General features: G+C 52.5%; 5 protein-coding genes across 5 annotated transcripts, besides 7 other annotated features; all 5 read right to left on the minus strand.

The window, feature by feature from the left end:
- Positions 1–52: 52 nt before the first annotated feature.
- Positions 53–80: a microsatellite.
- A 78-nt stretch (positions 81–158) lies between these two features.
- Positions 159–198: a microsatellite.
- A 25-nt stretch (positions 199–223) lies between these two features.
- On the minus strand, positions 224–3,343 carry TraAM80_05273 (putative conserved oligomeric Golgi complex subunit 6-like; the record flags this gene model as incomplete). Its single annotated transcript, XM_029382159.1, has 1 exon — positions 224–3,343. The coding sequence occupies one exon, from the start codon at positions 3,341–3,343 to the stop codon at positions 224–226; it is 3,120 nt and encodes a 1,039-aa protein (XP_029237975.1).
- Positions 3,344–3,581: 238 nt separating this feature from the next.
- Positions 3,582–3,603: a microsatellite.
- A 283-nt stretch (positions 3,604–3,886) lies between these two features.
- TraAM80_05274 (DNA-directed RNA polymerase III subunit RPC1) lies at positions 3,887–8,545 on the minus strand (the record flags this gene model as incomplete). Its single annotated transcript, XM_029382160.1, has 1 exon — positions 3,887–8,545. One exon carries the CDS (start codon positions 8,543–8,545, stop codon positions 3,887–3,889), a length of 4,659 nt encoding a protein of 1,552 aa, XP_029237976.1.
- A 202-nt stretch (positions 8,546–8,747) lies between these two features.
- Positions 8,748–8,779: a microsatellite.
- Positions 8,780–8,879: 100 nt separating this feature from the next.
- Positions 8,880–8,921: a microsatellite.
- Positions 8,922–9,432: 511 nt separating this feature from the next.
- TraAM80_05275 (eukaryotic translation initiation factor 5) lies at positions 9,433–10,320 on the minus strand (the record flags this gene model as incomplete). Its single annotated transcript, XM_029382161.1, has 1 exon — positions 9,433–10,320. One exon carries the CDS (start codon positions 10,318–10,320, stop codon positions 9,433–9,435), a length of 888 nt encoding a protein of 295 aa, XP_029237977.1.
- A 318-nt stretch (positions 10,321–10,638) lies between these two features.
- Positions 10,639–10,683: a sequence feature (A-rich).
- A 440-nt stretch (positions 10,684–11,123) lies between these two features.
- TraAM80_05276 (putative bcs1 aaa-type ATPase) lies at positions 11,124–13,046 on the minus strand (the record flags this gene model as incomplete). The annotated part of the gene is made up of 1 exon (XM_029382162.1): positions 11,124–13,046. One exon carries the CDS (start codon positions 13,044–13,046, stop codon positions 11,124–11,126), a length of 1,923 nt encoding a protein of 640 aa, XP_029237978.1.
- An 822-nt stretch (positions 13,047–13,868) lies between these two features.
- On the minus strand, positions 13,869–15,284 carry TraAM80_05277 (putative deoxyhypusine synthase; the record flags this gene model as incomplete). The annotated part of the gene is made up of 1 exon (XM_029382163.1): positions 13,869–15,284. The coding sequence occupies one exon, from the start codon at positions 15,282–15,284 to the stop codon at positions 13,869–13,871; it is 1,416 nt and encodes a 471-aa protein (XP_029237979.1).
- A 126-nt stretch (positions 15,285–15,410) lies between these two features.
- Positions 15,411–15,449: a microsatellite.
- The last annotated feature ends 434 nt before the right edge of the window (positions 15,450–15,883 follow it).

The following is a 15,883-nucleotide window of genomic DNA, read 5'->3' on the forward strand; positions in this document are numbered from 1 at the left end:
TTGTGCCGTGCTCCGACGCCCCGCCAGTCCCTCCCTCTGCGTCGCGGCTAACCAGACAGACAGGCGGACAGAAAGAGAGAGAAAACCCAACAAGAACAATTTAAAAAGGAGAAATAATAATAATAATTTTTTTTAAAAAAATATATGTGGTTCCTCAGCACAGGCACACACTCACACGCACACACAGCAACACATACAGTGGATGCTTTTGCCCAGAAGTTGATCAAGGCGGTGTCACCTCCAGTAAAATGCGCAGCTTCCTCGGTTCAAGGTCATTAAAAGGCGTAGGGGAAGTCGACACAGCCGCCTCGTCATCCGCTGAAGTTGACTGCTGCTGAAGTTTGAGAAGTCGCTTGTAGCGCAACTCATACACATCACATAGTCTTCGTAAGACTCCCTGGGCAATTTGTTCCCGTAGACGGGGTGATCGTACTGCGGCAATGATAGGAATGTAGACTCGACCTGAAGCTGCCACCATGCCGTAAAATGCGTGAAGTTGCGCGGAAACGGTGGATGCATCTAACTGTTCGCCATCTAGCTCAAATGCTTCTTCCACACCCACCGTATTGAAACTGCAACTGCAGGCCAAATCCTCTCCGCCTTCCACTGACTGTGTCACACTGTCGTGTGGACGTCGGCAAAAGTAGTGCCGCACAGCACATTGCGAAAGCATAGTTGTCAGTTCTGTTGTAAGTTGCTGAACCCGTTCTGGAACAACGTTCGACAGCGGTGTTGTATGACCCGCAGCTTCACTTGAAAGCTCGAGTAGGCCCAGGTAGGGTGCGAGTGCTTCCTGCAGGGAAGACATGGTATTAAGCTGCAACGCCAGCTTGCAGGGGTCATCGAGACTGCTGCTCACGGTGGCGTGACGCGCGAGCACAAGAGGAAACGACAACACGTGTTGCACCAGCACGGTAAAAAATTGCTCATGACAAGCTGGGGCGCTGGCAGGAGCAGAGCTAACATGTGTCGCGCCCTTGGACAGCATTCCCTGCACAGCTTCCATGACCTCCACATGTTTTTCCGCTTCAGCCATTGTGGCATGCAGAACGCGTAGGCAATCTTCCACCTCTGGAGGGGTGGGAAGAATCATGGAATACAACACCCGCAGAAGGTCCACGCACTGTGCTTGACGTTTCGATAGCCCACTGCGGTGGTACGGGTTGCCGCTGGCGCTACGATTCCCAGGAGAGGATGCGCCTCCCCCGGCGAGCAAAAGCTGTTGCGTCTGTTGCACTTGCAACTGAGGCGGTTTCGCGCGGTCATCGTGAAGAACGACACTATCCGCATCCACGTCCTCCTCAGCGGCATACAAAAAGAGAAAATTCGTGACAAAGTACGTTGCCGCGTCTCCACTTTTGTTGGCCACCTCCATCGCAGGCGTCGCCTCTGCAGAGGCCAAACGACGCAGAACGGTGCAGCGACTCACAACGCTGCCCACACTATCCAGCGAGTGCTCCATGAGCTGTTTGGCGATGGTGTGATACACGCGAAGGAGCTGCAGCTTCGCGTCATCTACAATAAGGCGCGTGAGTGCCGCCTCGCGTCCGAGGAGTGCAATGAAAGTGCTATGACCGCAGTACGTAAAAAGCTGCAGAAGAGCATGGGCCGTGCGAAGCCCGTCGGTGAGCCCCACAAGCGTCACCCCAACAATTGCCTCTTGTTGCGCACGATTCAGCACATGTTGATAGCGCTGCACACCGCTGGCAGAATTGGGCGCCAACGAAGCCACACGTCCCGTTGCCGCAGAAAACCACCGCGTAATTCCGCCAGTAAGGCCAATCGGACCGGAGGGAGTTGACAACACACCGCCACCGCCACCACCGCCTCCGCCTCCGACGCTGCCACCGCCAGCACCAGAAGCATCCCCATCCTGAAGACTCGATGCTTGGCGCAGGAAGCGCTCCAACACACCCTCCAGCACACTCTGAATGTGCCTGGGGAGCACCTCAAAGATGGAGTCCAGCACAGTGGCTTTCGTCAGTGGCAACTCTGAATTTTTGGCGTTACCAAGCACGTCTTCTTGTGCCAATGTGTCTCCCTCTTTAGCTGCGTAGGCCACAACGGCACCCTTCTCAGCAGAACGTGTACCTGTCGGCGTGGTCAGAGACACTCCTTGTGACGGCGTAGGTGGGAAAAAAGCGCTCATAAAATCCTCTTCGTCTACAATAACCTGATGAAGCCAGGCAAAGAGTGAACTGAAAAAAAAGATTGGATTGCCAATTTCTGCTTCTAACGGGCGTGTCCCCCCAGTGGTGTTTGACGCCTCGCTGCTTTTGCCTCCTGCACGGTATGTTCCAGCCAACGTTGTGGCAGAGCCAGTTGTCATGAGATGAAAATACTGTCGCAACACCGCAGCACGCCGCAGCCGCGCCACCTCCTCCACTACTGCCGCCCACTGATTGATGTTCTCTTCGCGCAAAAAGTTGACGCACCGCAGGCAGAAGCTCGTCATTTCAGGCGCATCAGCACCAAAACCCACAGCACCTGGCACGGCCGCAGACGCAGAGATTAAATAACGTGCAACCTTTTCCGTCCCCTTCATGATTGCCAAATACGTAATATCCATCATAGACGCCGCACTTTGGTAGTGTTTACGTGAGAGTAATAACTCGCGGCACTTTCGGTGTGTCTTCTGCGCACTCTGTAGAACGTCAAGGTACGTGGCGTCCACTGGACTCTCATTGAGAACCTCCTGCTCCTCCGTGCCAAAGTGATACTTCTCCTGAAATTCCTTCATTTCTCTATCACGCTGCTGCACCAACGACAGTTCCGCCTGAAGGGTTGTCATGAGAGCCACAAAATCCTTAGTGCGTGCCGCATGTGAGTCGAGGGAGGTCTGTAGAACTTCGCTTTCCTGGTGCAACTTCGAAACCGTGTCGGAAACCTCTTCAAAAACCTCGTTGAGGGTGGACCACTCCTGCAAGAAGTACCGGTGCAGGTCCACAACACGACCTTCCAACGCAGATCGCAGCGCTGTTGAAGAAGAAATGGATGCGGCCAGCTTCTGCTGTTGCTTTTGTTGTTGTTGGGGTGAGCGCCTCTGCACGGCGGATCTCTCCTCCTCCACGGTTGACACATCCGCGGAGGGCGGCAGAAAATTTTCCAGAAATTCCGGAACGGCGTCATTCATGTAAAGCACAAGTTCGCGAAAATTATCGTTAACGGTGATGTCAAGCAACTTTTGCACCTTCCGGCTGGTGGCGAAGCTCCGCGTGTGAGACGCAGAGCCCTCTGCTGCAAGCCCTCTGGCAGCACCCACTGTATCACCGCTATTCCTTGCCCTTGTTGCTGGGGTGGGGGCGGGAGTGGGAGTGGGAGTAGCGTCTGGTTGCTTCAACATTGCTGCCAACCACGGCAAATCACTACTGCTATGTCGGCTGCACCCCCTGCGTGCGCTCAGCGTTCACTATCCTATCGACAACGATTGCTTTTCTCCCTTTGCAGTCCCGCGTAGACGACACAACCACCTCAATGGGGGAGGGGAGGGGAAAAAAAAAAGATATATACATATATAAGCTTCCAACATTTCTTTTGTGTCAATTCGCCCCAACAACAGCACCTTCCCGCTGCAGGCAGCTACACACACACACATACACATACGCCCGTCACTTGGTGCAGATGCTGCATCGCAGCCGTCACCCTCCTTCTCTTCGTTCAGGTTGTTTTTTCACCTTTACGTCTTTTTTTTTTTAAACCCCTCCTCCTTCTTTCTTCTTTTACCAGCAGTTACAGTTTCCTGCCTTGTTCCATTCCCCGCCACCTACAAGCGGCCGCCCACCCACAAGGAAAGAAGTGTGTGGATGCGCACACAACAGCCCAACTCCTCCCATAAGAGAACGAGAGTAAGAAAGAGAGAGATAACGCGCGTGTGCAAACGCACCATTTAAAAAAGATCCAGGCGAAACGTATTCTCCGCAGCAATTGGGAGCAAACATGGGCGGCGTACGTGGTGAACTGCCTTACCCGCCACACGCTTTGTGCGTCCCCCGGTGAACTGTGAGGATCCAACGACATTATTGCCGCAGTCGAGAAGCAGCCCGAAGGAGGCTGTTCCGAGAGGCACCGGTTTGCCGACGATGACGCTCTCCGAGACGCTCAGATTTTCATCCACGCGCTGCGTCACCGCGGCGTTGTAAAGGTGGTCGGTGGTGCGTTCAAAAGAGGCCATCGTCAGCACATTAAAGTTCATCTTCTGGATGCCGTACCGCGTGATGCCGAGCACAACGCCACGCTGCGTCATGAGGTCCGCGAGAAGATACACATGCCGTATGTCAATACTGAGACTATAGGCCTTGAGAATCCCTTGAATTTCATTCACAATCACCTGCCGTGCCGCCTCAATGCCAAGAACACGTTCTACTACTGCGACGTGGTTACAGACAACGCGCGTCGACTCCACGTCGGGGAGGTTCATTACCGCCCGAAGCTCTGCACCCTCTGCGAGCACCTCCGCCCCGTTAGATGAAATCATCGCACGGTTAATGCCAGCAATGCCACCCACAACAATGTCTGGGAGTAGCGAAAGCAGTTGACGCAGGTTAAAGTGGACACGGTGCGCCTCCAAAAAGTACGGATATACCGCCAAAGTATCAAGGCTTATGACTTCCACGCAATCGTCACGCAATAGACGCAAGGGTGACATTGGCCGTGCTGCTGCCGCGAAAATACGTTGGCGCACCGTAACGGCATTAATTGGCAGCTGCAACTTGGCAATAACCGACATGTTGAGGTGCACACGAAGATAAAATTCCGTAGACGTGCATACCTCCACAATTTCTGACACCACCTCCTTTAACAGCACGCGTTCCACCTGTGTCTTTACACTTCGAACACGTTTTTCAAAAGCCTCCGGTGAGTCCTCTCCCCCTGCATGCGTCTCCGTTTTAACCAAGAGTGACGTTTGCTGTCGCTGTCGCCGCACAGGTGCCGTGATAACTGGAGTTGCAATGTTGCGATTCGCGTTAATAATCTCAACAAGGCGTGGTACACCTTGTGTGATGCTCATGCTAGCAACACCCGCAAAGTGGAAGGTCCGCAGTGTCATTTGTGTACTCGGTTCACCAACGGACTGTGCCGCGATCGCCCCACAAGGCGTCCCGGGCTCGCAGGCCTTGAGAATGTACTTACTTGCGCACTGTGCCAAGAAACGGGTTAGCATCCTCTGTGTAAGCGGAAGCAGCTCCGTTTGAAGTGTTTCAAGAACTCGGAGCTCAACATCATCGTCCCCAGATTCTGTCTGTAAGCCGTTGTGTGCCGTTTTTATGCCTACGCGTTCACGAGACGTGGATGAAAGCTCCAGCAGCGTACGGATCCGCTGCTGCTCCCTCACCATCTTTTGGAAAAAATTCGCCACGTCCTCCTTAAACTTTGAGCTACTCACACGCGCCAGACGAGAGATTAGCGCGGCACGGCGTGTGCGCTGGCGTTGCGGCATACGTTCTTCCCTTCTCTTTTCGTCAACACCCTTCACCTTAACGTCTCTCTCCTCCAGCCGCTCCAGCCGCTCACACACCGCAAGCACCTCCGAGTCCCCGGACAAGCACGCCGCGACGAATGCCGGCACCTCCGTTGGCAGCAGTGAAACAAATTCACCGTCATCATCAAAATGAGCGCCTTTGCGCTCGCCGTGCTCACGCCGCGTCCCGTCACGTCTCCGCCCATCATTACTAGTGGTATCATTATTGTTACTGTTACTCGAGTCGTTGGTAATGCTGCGCCGCTCCACAATCCAGCGCGCGTATGCGGCGCGTGCGCTGAGCCACTCCTGCTCCAGGTTGAGAGGTGTGCCAGTAACGCCCTCCATAAGCTGTGGGTCAAGACCGTCCTCGCCAAACCTAAACTGCACCACGTCCCCCCTCGTGTTGCGAGCTGTACCGTCATACCGCACGCTTAAGTTCTCCATGGCCTTCATAAGACGACGGTAAATGTAGCCAGTCTCGGCTGTTTTCACCGCGGTGTCAACGAGACCCTCGCGGCCAGCCATCGTGTGGAAAAAAAATTCCGTTGGCGTTAACCCGGAGTAGAAGGAGTTGGCGACAAAACCACGTGCATTTGGCGCCTCTTCAAAGCGGTAAAAATGGGGAAGTGAACGATCTTGAAAGGCGTTCAAAATACGTTTCCCACTCACCGTCTGCTGCCCCACACACGCCATCATCTGAGCAATGTTCAGTGCACTACCTTTACTCCCAGACTGCACCATCATGAGCGGGGTGTTTGTATCGATTGAAAGCGTTTCTACAGCCGCGGTACCGCATTCATCACGCACCTTTGACAGCTCCGCATTGAGGCGCGCCTCAAGCGACTCCCGTATAGTGAGACCTGGTAGCGGTTCCATGCGTCCTGTTTTGGCGGCGTCAATTAGGCTGTCACAGGTGGCAAAGGATCGAGCAAGCACAGCTGCCTTATGCTCGTTCAGCAGTGGTGTCGGCGCAACATCGCCGAGACCGAGACTGAAACCGTAATTTGTCAGGTAGCGCGAGGTGAATTGTGCGATGCGAGACATGATTCGGGCCGTGTATCCGCCCCCCGCAAGTGTGTGCAGGCGTGCAAAGAGTCCATCCTTTGACCCACCCCCAAGAAGCTTCTTGTCCAGCCGACCAGATATGAAGCAGGAGTCAAGAAATGCTACATAACCTTCAGCGGCACAGTTGTGCTTGCCCTCTTTCGTGTAGAACTTCGTCGCAGCCTCAAGATTAAGCAGAACATTTACCTCCGGCGAGGGACGCACGATGAGTTCAAAGACCTGCTTCCCAGTCCAGAGCTCTGTCGGTTTCAGAATCGTCGGTATTGGTAGCCAAAATTGGGTAACCGGCCCAAGCCAATGGGACACCATCCATGACATTTGCGAGCGATCAAAGAAGACGTCGCGGGACGTCACAAGATAAGCTGCGACGAGAAAATCTTGCGTACAGGCAATAATGGGTTCACCATTCTTTGCATTAATAATATTCTTAGCCGCTGACATCAGTTCAAATGCCTCTGCGCGTGCTTCCTCCGTCTGCACGAGATGTACATTCATCTCATCTCCATCAAAATCCGCGTTATATGGGGCACAGCAGCATTCGTTGAATCGAAACGTGCGAAACGGCAACACACGTGCCCGATGGGCCATCATGGAGATACGATGCAGAGAAGGCTGTCGATTAAACAACACAACATCACCATTCATTAAGTGTCTCTCCACAATATCACCAACCGCCAATTTTGCCGAAAGCGACTCACGGTCGCGTTGATTGTTAAGCGCTTTTTTAGACCCTTCCTGAGCAAGATACACTGTGGTGGCTCCTGGATGCACATTTGGGCCGTTGCGCACAAGTCGTCGCATGAGTTCTAGGTTAGACTTAAAAACACGCTGCGGATATGTCAGTACCCGTGCAACGCGTAGAGGAACGGCTAATTCATCCACATCAAGATTTGGGTCAGGAGAGATCACTGAGCGGCCGGAAAAGTCTACACGCTTTCCACTAAGATTTCCTCGAAACCTTCCATGTTTCCCCTTCAGACGCTGCGCGTAAGACTTGACGTCGGCGGTACGCATGTGCGGTGGAAACCCTGGGAGGGCAGAGTCCAAGAGTCGAGCTGCACGCATTTGAAGCATCTCCCACGTCTCTGTATATTTGCTGGTATCAATTGAGCCATCTTGAAGTGTGTCGGAGCTGATAAGAATATCGTTATATTGCCCTGTAAGATCATCGTCACGGATAGCTGCGGTTCCAGAAGCGCCACGCGGCCGCACCGAAACAGGAGGAACGAGCAACGTTGACACGAGCAGGTCCACCGGATTTGTGCCAGGTAGCAAACCAAGAAGTAAGACCTCGTCCGGTGGCACAGCAAGGAATAGTTGACGCACCCGCGCCGGATCAAGAAACTCATGAACGTTCTCTTTGCTCTCCTCCACCACCTTGTTGTATGCGCATGCGGTGCGTAAATCACAGTCAAAAAAAGTTTCACCGTCCTCAACAGACTCTTCCCCGCGGCGCAGTTCAACGCGATACTTTTCGTGCACAAGACGTAAGGGACGCACCCGTCGCACAACCCCATTCAATCCCCCACACTTGAGGCAGACACGTGTTTTATAGGCGTCTGTCTGTATTGTCTTAATCAGCGCTGCCCGCTGCAGTGGTTCTATTTTGGTGGACGCCAGCCGCCGCTTGTAGTACGCAATTTCCGCGTCATCCAGAAGCAGATGGGAACAGCGTTTGCATATCGTGCGACAGATTCGCAAAATTGTAGTGAAGAAGCCGAGGTGGAAGACAGGGGCCTCGAGGTCGATGTGGCCGGGGTGACCGACGCAGTCAATGCTTCGCAGCCCGCACGTTGCACAGACGGAGGCGCGGTCACACACGCCAAGGCGGAGGTCATTCACGCCGTACTCCTTCACAGCCCCAATGACGCGTCGACACGGAAGGACGGAGAGGCGGTGAATGTCGCTGCGTGAGAGGAGGCCATAATGCAACGCACTAATCTCAACTGGCGCGTTCGGCAGTGGCTCCACAAACTGCTGTGGAAGCAACAAAGACGTAGTGGGGCCTCCCCCACGCATTTCGGCGCGATTGACGAAGCCCACCCGCACGTACGCCCAATGGAAAAGGCACCGCTCTCCTCCCCCTCACCGTAAGCAGCACAGAACGGACCTAAGCGTGCGCACACGCACACAAAAAGAAGAAGACTGAGGCCTTCAGAAGCCGGCCGTTGTGCGTTATCGCAGCAGCTCGTGCTTCAATGCGGCAGAACACACGAAGTAGAAAAAAATAAGAGAAGTAAATAAATAAATAAACGGCAGTAACGACAAATCTCCAAGCACAAGAGACAACAACATCTTCCCTCCCTCTCCAGTCTAATCAAGTCTAATTTTAACTGCGTCCCGCATTGTTTTGTTTTGTTTTTTCCTTTCTTCTTCGTCCCTCTTTCCTTTTCCTCCTCTGAAGAGAAGTTAATATGCGGCGATTTCCCGCTCTTTTATCAACACACGGCACTCACTTTTTTATTTACTTTCCGCATTTGTTTTGGTGTGCCGTTAGTTGAAGTTATAACTCGAGCTCATCTCAACGTACCATCCCTTCTTGCCTGCCCCTTTCATTCCTCCTCCCGCTGCCCTCCTTCACTCTCCCTCGTGTTGTTTTTCTCCCCGCATCCCCTTTCTTCGTTGGGTCCCCTCACATACAACATTCCCGTTTTTCATCCACTGAGATGTGAGATCTCGCCCCACGCAGTCTCCGCCCCCCACCCACAGACTTTGCTTGCGGCATAGCCCTTCGGCCTGTGAAGGGTTGTGTATCACAGGCACACACGCGCTTGCAGGCGTATGCGTGCGAACACATACATATGCCCCCACAACAGCGCCCAATGAGATCGAAGAAAATAACACCCATTTTAAGGGAAAAGAAAAGGAGATCTTTAACAGTACAAGTCCCCAGGTACTTCCTAGTTTCATGATGCAAGCCAGTCGATGAGTGGCTTTGCAGCTTCTTTCATTTCCTTGTCAATGGCTGGATCAATTTTGGAAACGGGATTCTCATCGTTACCCCACTCCTCAATGGTTGTACTCTTGAGGATCCCCTCAATGAAGAGGACAAACAGAATCACCACCATCTGGTCCGGCTTGTACCGCCTTGAACAGATACGAGCGCACTCCTCAACAGTGGCCGACTGCAGCCGATTTTCACGCCTCAGGATTTCTGTCTTGGTCGTCTCGTCGGTGGCGGCGTCTGGCAAAGCGGTGCCAGCAACTCGGCAGAAACGTTTTAGCAGCAGTGAATGACGGCGTAAACCGGCCATAAATTCCTTTTCTGCAAGTTCAATGCCATCAAGCACAAGAAGAGGGCCCATTTTCTCCTTTAGGTTGTAATCCCTCATGAGATCCATGCAGCATCGCAAAACTCCATCACTTTCATCCGGGTGCTTCTGAATGTAACTCGCAAGTAATTTCTGCGGTGGCTCACGTGTTTCCTCAACATCTGATCGTTGAATTTGTTTCTTTGTAGTTTCAGCCGGAACTGCAGCCGCTGCGGCCGCAGCGGCTGCTGCCTGATGAGTTTTATCACCAGCACGGGCCTGGGCTGTACCAGCACCTTTCTTCGCTGCCAGGTGCGGATTCTTGGCAAAATACGTGACAATGGCAGTCACATAGCGTGTTTCGAGATCACTTATTTTCATCACTTTACCACATGCGCCGCATGACATGCTAATGTATGGAGTTTTCTTGTTGGTTTCGACCACAAGTTGCGTTTCGGGATTTCTACAGTTACGGCAGAGGACAAACTTGCGAATAAAGTCATAGATTTTCTCCTGCACACGCTCCTCTGTGTGACTTCCCATAATAAGGAACTTGTCATCCTTTTCTAGCACCGTACGCTGAGCACCGATTTCGGACTGAAAAACTTCATGAGCACCTCCTCAGGGCGATTGATGGCAAGGCACACATCGTGGATATTTGGGAAAACCGTCTTGATACCGTTACCGCTACCCTCCACCTTCGTCTGAATGGCAGGCATCTTGTAGCGGTAGTAAATATCATCCCGCTTATCGGGATCAATGGGTATCATTGGGACCGACATTATCGACGACTGTGCGTGTGCGCGTGTAAGTGGTTTAGTCCTCTAAAATCTAATGGGCGCGTTGGATGCGGCAGAATTTCAAAAAACGAAAACAAAACAAACAAAAAAAAACAGACACACACACTTTTTATTTTATTTTTGAAGCGGGGAGGAGGCCATGAAAGTCTGGCAAATGGGAGCGAGACGTTCGCCGCCTGCGAAAAGGAGAGAGAAAACGGGCAATCGGAAATAAATAATTTCCAAACCGGGACACGTTCAACCAATGTGAGTAGAAGCGATACACACACACATGCATAATGTTTATATATATATAAAGGCAAAAAGAGGCAACGGTGAGGACGAGGAAGTGGGATGCGATGTTGCTAGCAACGGCGCTCCAACTCTTCCAGCACCTCCGCCGCCTCGTCGCAGATGATCAGCACATGCAGCAGTGAGGCTGGGTTCATCACCTCCGTTACTGCCTTGGCCTCACACTCCGCAAAGAGTGCCGCAAATCGGGCCTGCAGCGATGGTGTGAGGGAGGCACTGCAGTAGTGTTCCACGAGCTCCATTGCGGAGGCGGCGTCAAGAGGACCCAGGTGGATTGTGAGTGTTAATACGCCGGGCTTCCAAAAGAGATCGGGCAGCTTCTCTGGATAATTTGTTGTAAAGACGATTACACGCCCCGGGGGGGGCAAAAGCGGTGTCCAAAGCGGTGAGTACGCCCTCAGGTGAGAGAAAGTCCGCGACCAAGAGCTCTCTGTATTTCTTCAGTGCGTTCATGGCAAAGCGGTAATCTGTGGACTTCCCCTGTGAGTCTGAATCCGTCGTAACCGAGCCACTATCCCTCCTGTCGCCGGAGTCACCCGTAGTGGGTTCTTCTTCCTTCTCTTTATCTTCCTCCGTCGTGTCCTCCAGGTCTCGTAGCATGTGCTGATGCTGTAGGGGCAGCTGAAACGATAACACATCTGATATCGCCTCAATATCCTCGAACACATAAACCACCTTATCCACGTCAAGTTTCTGCGTTTGAGATGCCATAAATTGCGTCAAGACTTCATCCTCATCTTCTTCACTCGCTACCCCATCAATCATCATCACACCACCGGAGAGTATTCCCCGCAGCGTGCTGTTTGTTTGAATAAACCCAATGGGAACCGCCACAATATGTCGATCCAAAAACGCGGCTATGTTGCGTGCAACACTGCTCTTTCCCGTCCCTGGCATACCATGCAAAAGAATAACAAGCTGGTGTGGGACACCTGGCACTGCAAACTTACCCTTTTTCTGCCTGAATTCTTCAAGAAGCGCGAACAGCTGCGCCTTCTGTTGGAAAAATAGGTTTCCAAAGCCGCCACCGCCCGAAGAAAGAATAAATCGCCTCATATGAAGACACTGTGAATACTCCGACGGTTGTCGTGCCCACAACTCAAGAACATGATGCCACTCGGAGGCGGAGGGAGACAAGTAGTATCGCTCATCTGTCTCAGCAACACTGGGAATGTACCACGCATACGCCCTTTTAGCAAAAGACATTATGCGCTCCTTTCCACTTTCGTTCCTGTCTGTGCATTGCAGTATTGCCTGGCGCACAACCACCCTCTCAACCTCATTCCCGGCACGGGTAGCGTTAGACTGGTCTCCCATTCCATTCAAAGTCATCGCACCATCATTATTACTGGCAGTCGCTGTCGTCGTCGTCGTACCGTCAGAATCAATGCCCTCGTTTTCTTCATTATTTCGGGTCCGTTTGAAGGCATGTCCCCTCCGAGCGGCATCAAAATTGAGGGGAATAAAGGCATCCATGAGAGGCCCCTTTCCACGACGGGCGACGATCTTGCACTTCTTGAGCACCGACACCGGCACTATCTGCTGTTGGAAGCAGACCGTAAGGCCAGGCTCCACCTCCACCACGTCACCGTCTGCAGGACGCATGACAAGGGAAAAATTCCTGCGGAATGCTTCTACCGCACTCATGTAGCAGCCAGGATTAAGAGAATTTGGCTTAGACCAATATTCTGCCGTACGTAAGACTCTAGCAGACTGTTTCGCCATTTGTTCGTTATTGGCATTGCTTTTGGAAGTAACACCTTTCTGTTCCTCTTTTCCAAACTGAAGTAAGTGCGAGACATACTGCTCTATTGCGAGCACCAGCAACTCATTATCAAAGACAAACTCCTCCGGTTGATTCACAAATACGTCGACCGCAGCCGCATCCTTGCTTGTCTCCAAGGCTAAAAAGCTTCTCAGCTTCTCCAACGTCCACGATGGCCACGTTTCCGTCAAGAGCTTGTAAACGCGCCTCCCAAGAGCCAGAATCAACACTGCAAAGGCCGCATTCATCAACACTCCGTACGAGTGGATATTGCCGTTCCCATCCACACCACTACTGTTCGTCAACGCCTGAAGCAGATTGAAAAGGGTCGTTGCGGTGCTGAGAGAAGGAGAGCCCTCGCCCCAGACGTGGTCAACAAGCCGGTGGCCGCTTAACGATGACCAAGACGTCATGGCATATGCACGCAAAGGCGTGAGGAGTCTTCCAGCTAAACGTCTGCACAGCAGACCGTCCCTCGTTGGACTCGCCCAGGGAACGCAGACTAAGGTGGACAAAAACACACACCGGAGAAACTGCACGCCTGGCTGAGGTCTTCTTCCCTTTTCATGCGTGGTGAAAAGACGACAAAAGAAGGGGTCACAGTTTGCTTCAGTGTGCGCCCAACGTCCCCAGAAGAAAAGTGCACTCAAACTAGAAATGTGGGTGTGTACTCACCGGTCCATCGTTGCGCAGTTGCAAAATGACAGTCTGTGGGGCACAGCAACCACCGACCTCCCCCCTCCGTGTGGAAGGTGTTTTGGTTGTAGCCGTAGTAGGAGCAGGAGGTTGAGGGGGAAGGAATCGAAAACAAAATTTAGCTCGTTCCCCACCACCGCGGTTGTCTTCGGAAAATCATACTTCAGTTATGTATAAAAAATCAAGTTAGATGAAGACGACCCCCCTCCCCTCACGCACTTATTTAGCCCCCAGCTGGCCACGCACGCCCTCCACTAGTTGCTAGAAAAAAAAAAAAGACAACAACAACGCGAAGTCACATCCCCACAAACACACACCGCAGCTCTAACATTTTCACCGAAATAATAAAAGGCGGCGACGGATTCACAATTACATCCATCGCGTAGCTGAAATTATGCATGCTTCTCAAGTTACTGTTTTACTGCGCTTGAACGAGAACTTCAAACGGAGCCCCACGCTGAGTGAGAGGGGAGGGAGTTCGCGATCCACAGTTTGTTGTCCCCCACTTAACAAAATATGAAAAAAAGAAAAAAATATGTCTACGCATGTTCACCGCCCTGTTCCACCTGCGGCAAACCGCGGGCCGCACGAACCCACGGCAGGAAAGCCTGCGCAACCAGCAGCGGAAAGACGAGAGAGACTTCCGCGTACACCTTTGCGTATTCACCGTCGAGGCGTATTTTCCCCCAAGAAATTGCCTCTTCAGGACGGGCACCGGCGTCGCTGCCATCAAACTCCTGTCCATTATTGATGAACACGGTAAAGTCGGCCCCATTGCGCATAAGGTTGGCGTTGCACACGTGGTGCTTCACCACTCCTCCACCGAGAATAATCATTCCGGTTCGCTGGCTGCGCATAGCAAGCGTATTGAGACGGTAGATATCCGCCACAAGATCCAACTTCAGCATAGCGGAGGTCGAATTATCCATCGCCAAAACAAATTTCATGACGTCCCCGTCAACGAAGGATGGTGAAAAAATAGACACACCGTTCTTGGCTGCCCAATACAAGACCGTGCTCTCAGCACGCCGCTGCGCCTCATCCGCGACTGACCCGACCTCCCCCATGTTCCTCTCAAGTAAAGCCTCTGTAAATAGTTCCGGTAGCCATCGGCCGGCCAGGTACCACACTGCGCTGGGGCCAAAACTCCAGGTACAGACATTCTCGTATGCCGTGGGAGCTGGCTTGGCAGCCGAGGCGGCCTTGCAGCGCTTCTGCTCTTCGATTAAGCGAGACACCAGACGGCGCATGACGGATGAAAACATGAATGAGTCCTGACCCCCACCACTACCGCCGTAACTAATGTTTCCAAAGCGAGCACCCGCCTCACCTGCTGTTGCAGCTGCTTGCTGCTGTTGCGGCGACTGAGCTGCATCACCTCCCCCGTATTTGGTAATGTAGTAAGGTTCACATGCGCGGCGAATGTCATGCTCCATCGCACCTCCACTCACCACCAACGCATGAATAAGCGCCTTGGAAAGATGCGGTGGATATAAAGGCATTGTCCCATCATTATTGCCAGAGCCCGTCATGGGGGTTTCGTCAGACTTGACCGCTGGCAACACACCATCCGGTAAGGGAACGCACTCAGCACAAAGAAACCGAATTGCCTCACGACAGCCGGTCCCAAACAAATTTGCTGTCACCCCAAGGAAAATGGTCGGCTGCACCAAGGACGGGGAGAGTAAGGCCTCCTCATTCTCCGCTGCACCGTCCGCTTCAGTCAGTTGGCCTAACGACGCAGAAGGAGGTTGCGGTTGCAACATCTTTCTGCATATGGCAGCTGCATGTGCAAAGTGAGTGGCCTGAAAGCCCAACGTCGCATACTGTTGCAAGGATGCCGACAGCGAGCAGAGCTGCTCCCCGGCAGGCCCCCTCACTACCTTTGACGCACTGAACTGAAGGTCATCGTTGGATGAGCGAACAAAAACTGCGTTTAACGCCAAGTCCGCCATCGCCACTGTAATCCTCGCTTCCTGCGCACGTCAAGGTTGAGAGCGAGTTGGCAAGAGAAATCGGAACAAAGCGGTGGTGTCAAGCCTGAGGAGGAAAAAAAGGCGGAAACCCCCAAGAAGGAGACCACACAGACACAGACACAGACACAGACACAGACACAGACAGAAACATACGGCCAATATAAAACCATGAAAGAGAAGCGAGGAACACCCACAGAAACAAACAAACAAGCGGGCAACAACAACGAGAAAGAAGGACAGAAAAAAAAAAGTGGTAGACGGTAATGCTGAGTATTGATGTATCAAAGACGATCACCAGCTCTAAAATCGTGCTGCTCCCTCCACCGTCCACGGCGCCTTCACCGCACTACTCACCTGCCCCGTAACTGAGTACCAGATGGGCACAACACACCCTCGTGAAGAGGAAGTGCTAACGTAAGAACCAACTCAGATGAGGTCCAGTGAAAAACATAAACAATACGCAAAAATCGTTTGCAGTTGCCTCACCGAGCGTTTTCTTTGCGCTGGCAATTACATCACGAAAAACCAGTCATTTCCTTCTTTTTTGTTTGAGGCCCGTCTGCGACACTGCGAAGGCC

The sequence above is a fragment of the Trypanosoma rangeli genome, assembly GCF_003719475.1.
Source record: "Trypanosoma rangeli strain AM80 chromosome Unknown Tra_15.4_contig_00168, whole genome shotgun sequence".
In the NCBI taxonomy this organism is placed as follows: domain Eukaryota; phylum Euglenozoa; class Kinetoplastea; order Trypanosomatida; family Trypanosomatidae; genus Trypanosoma; species Trypanosoma rangeli.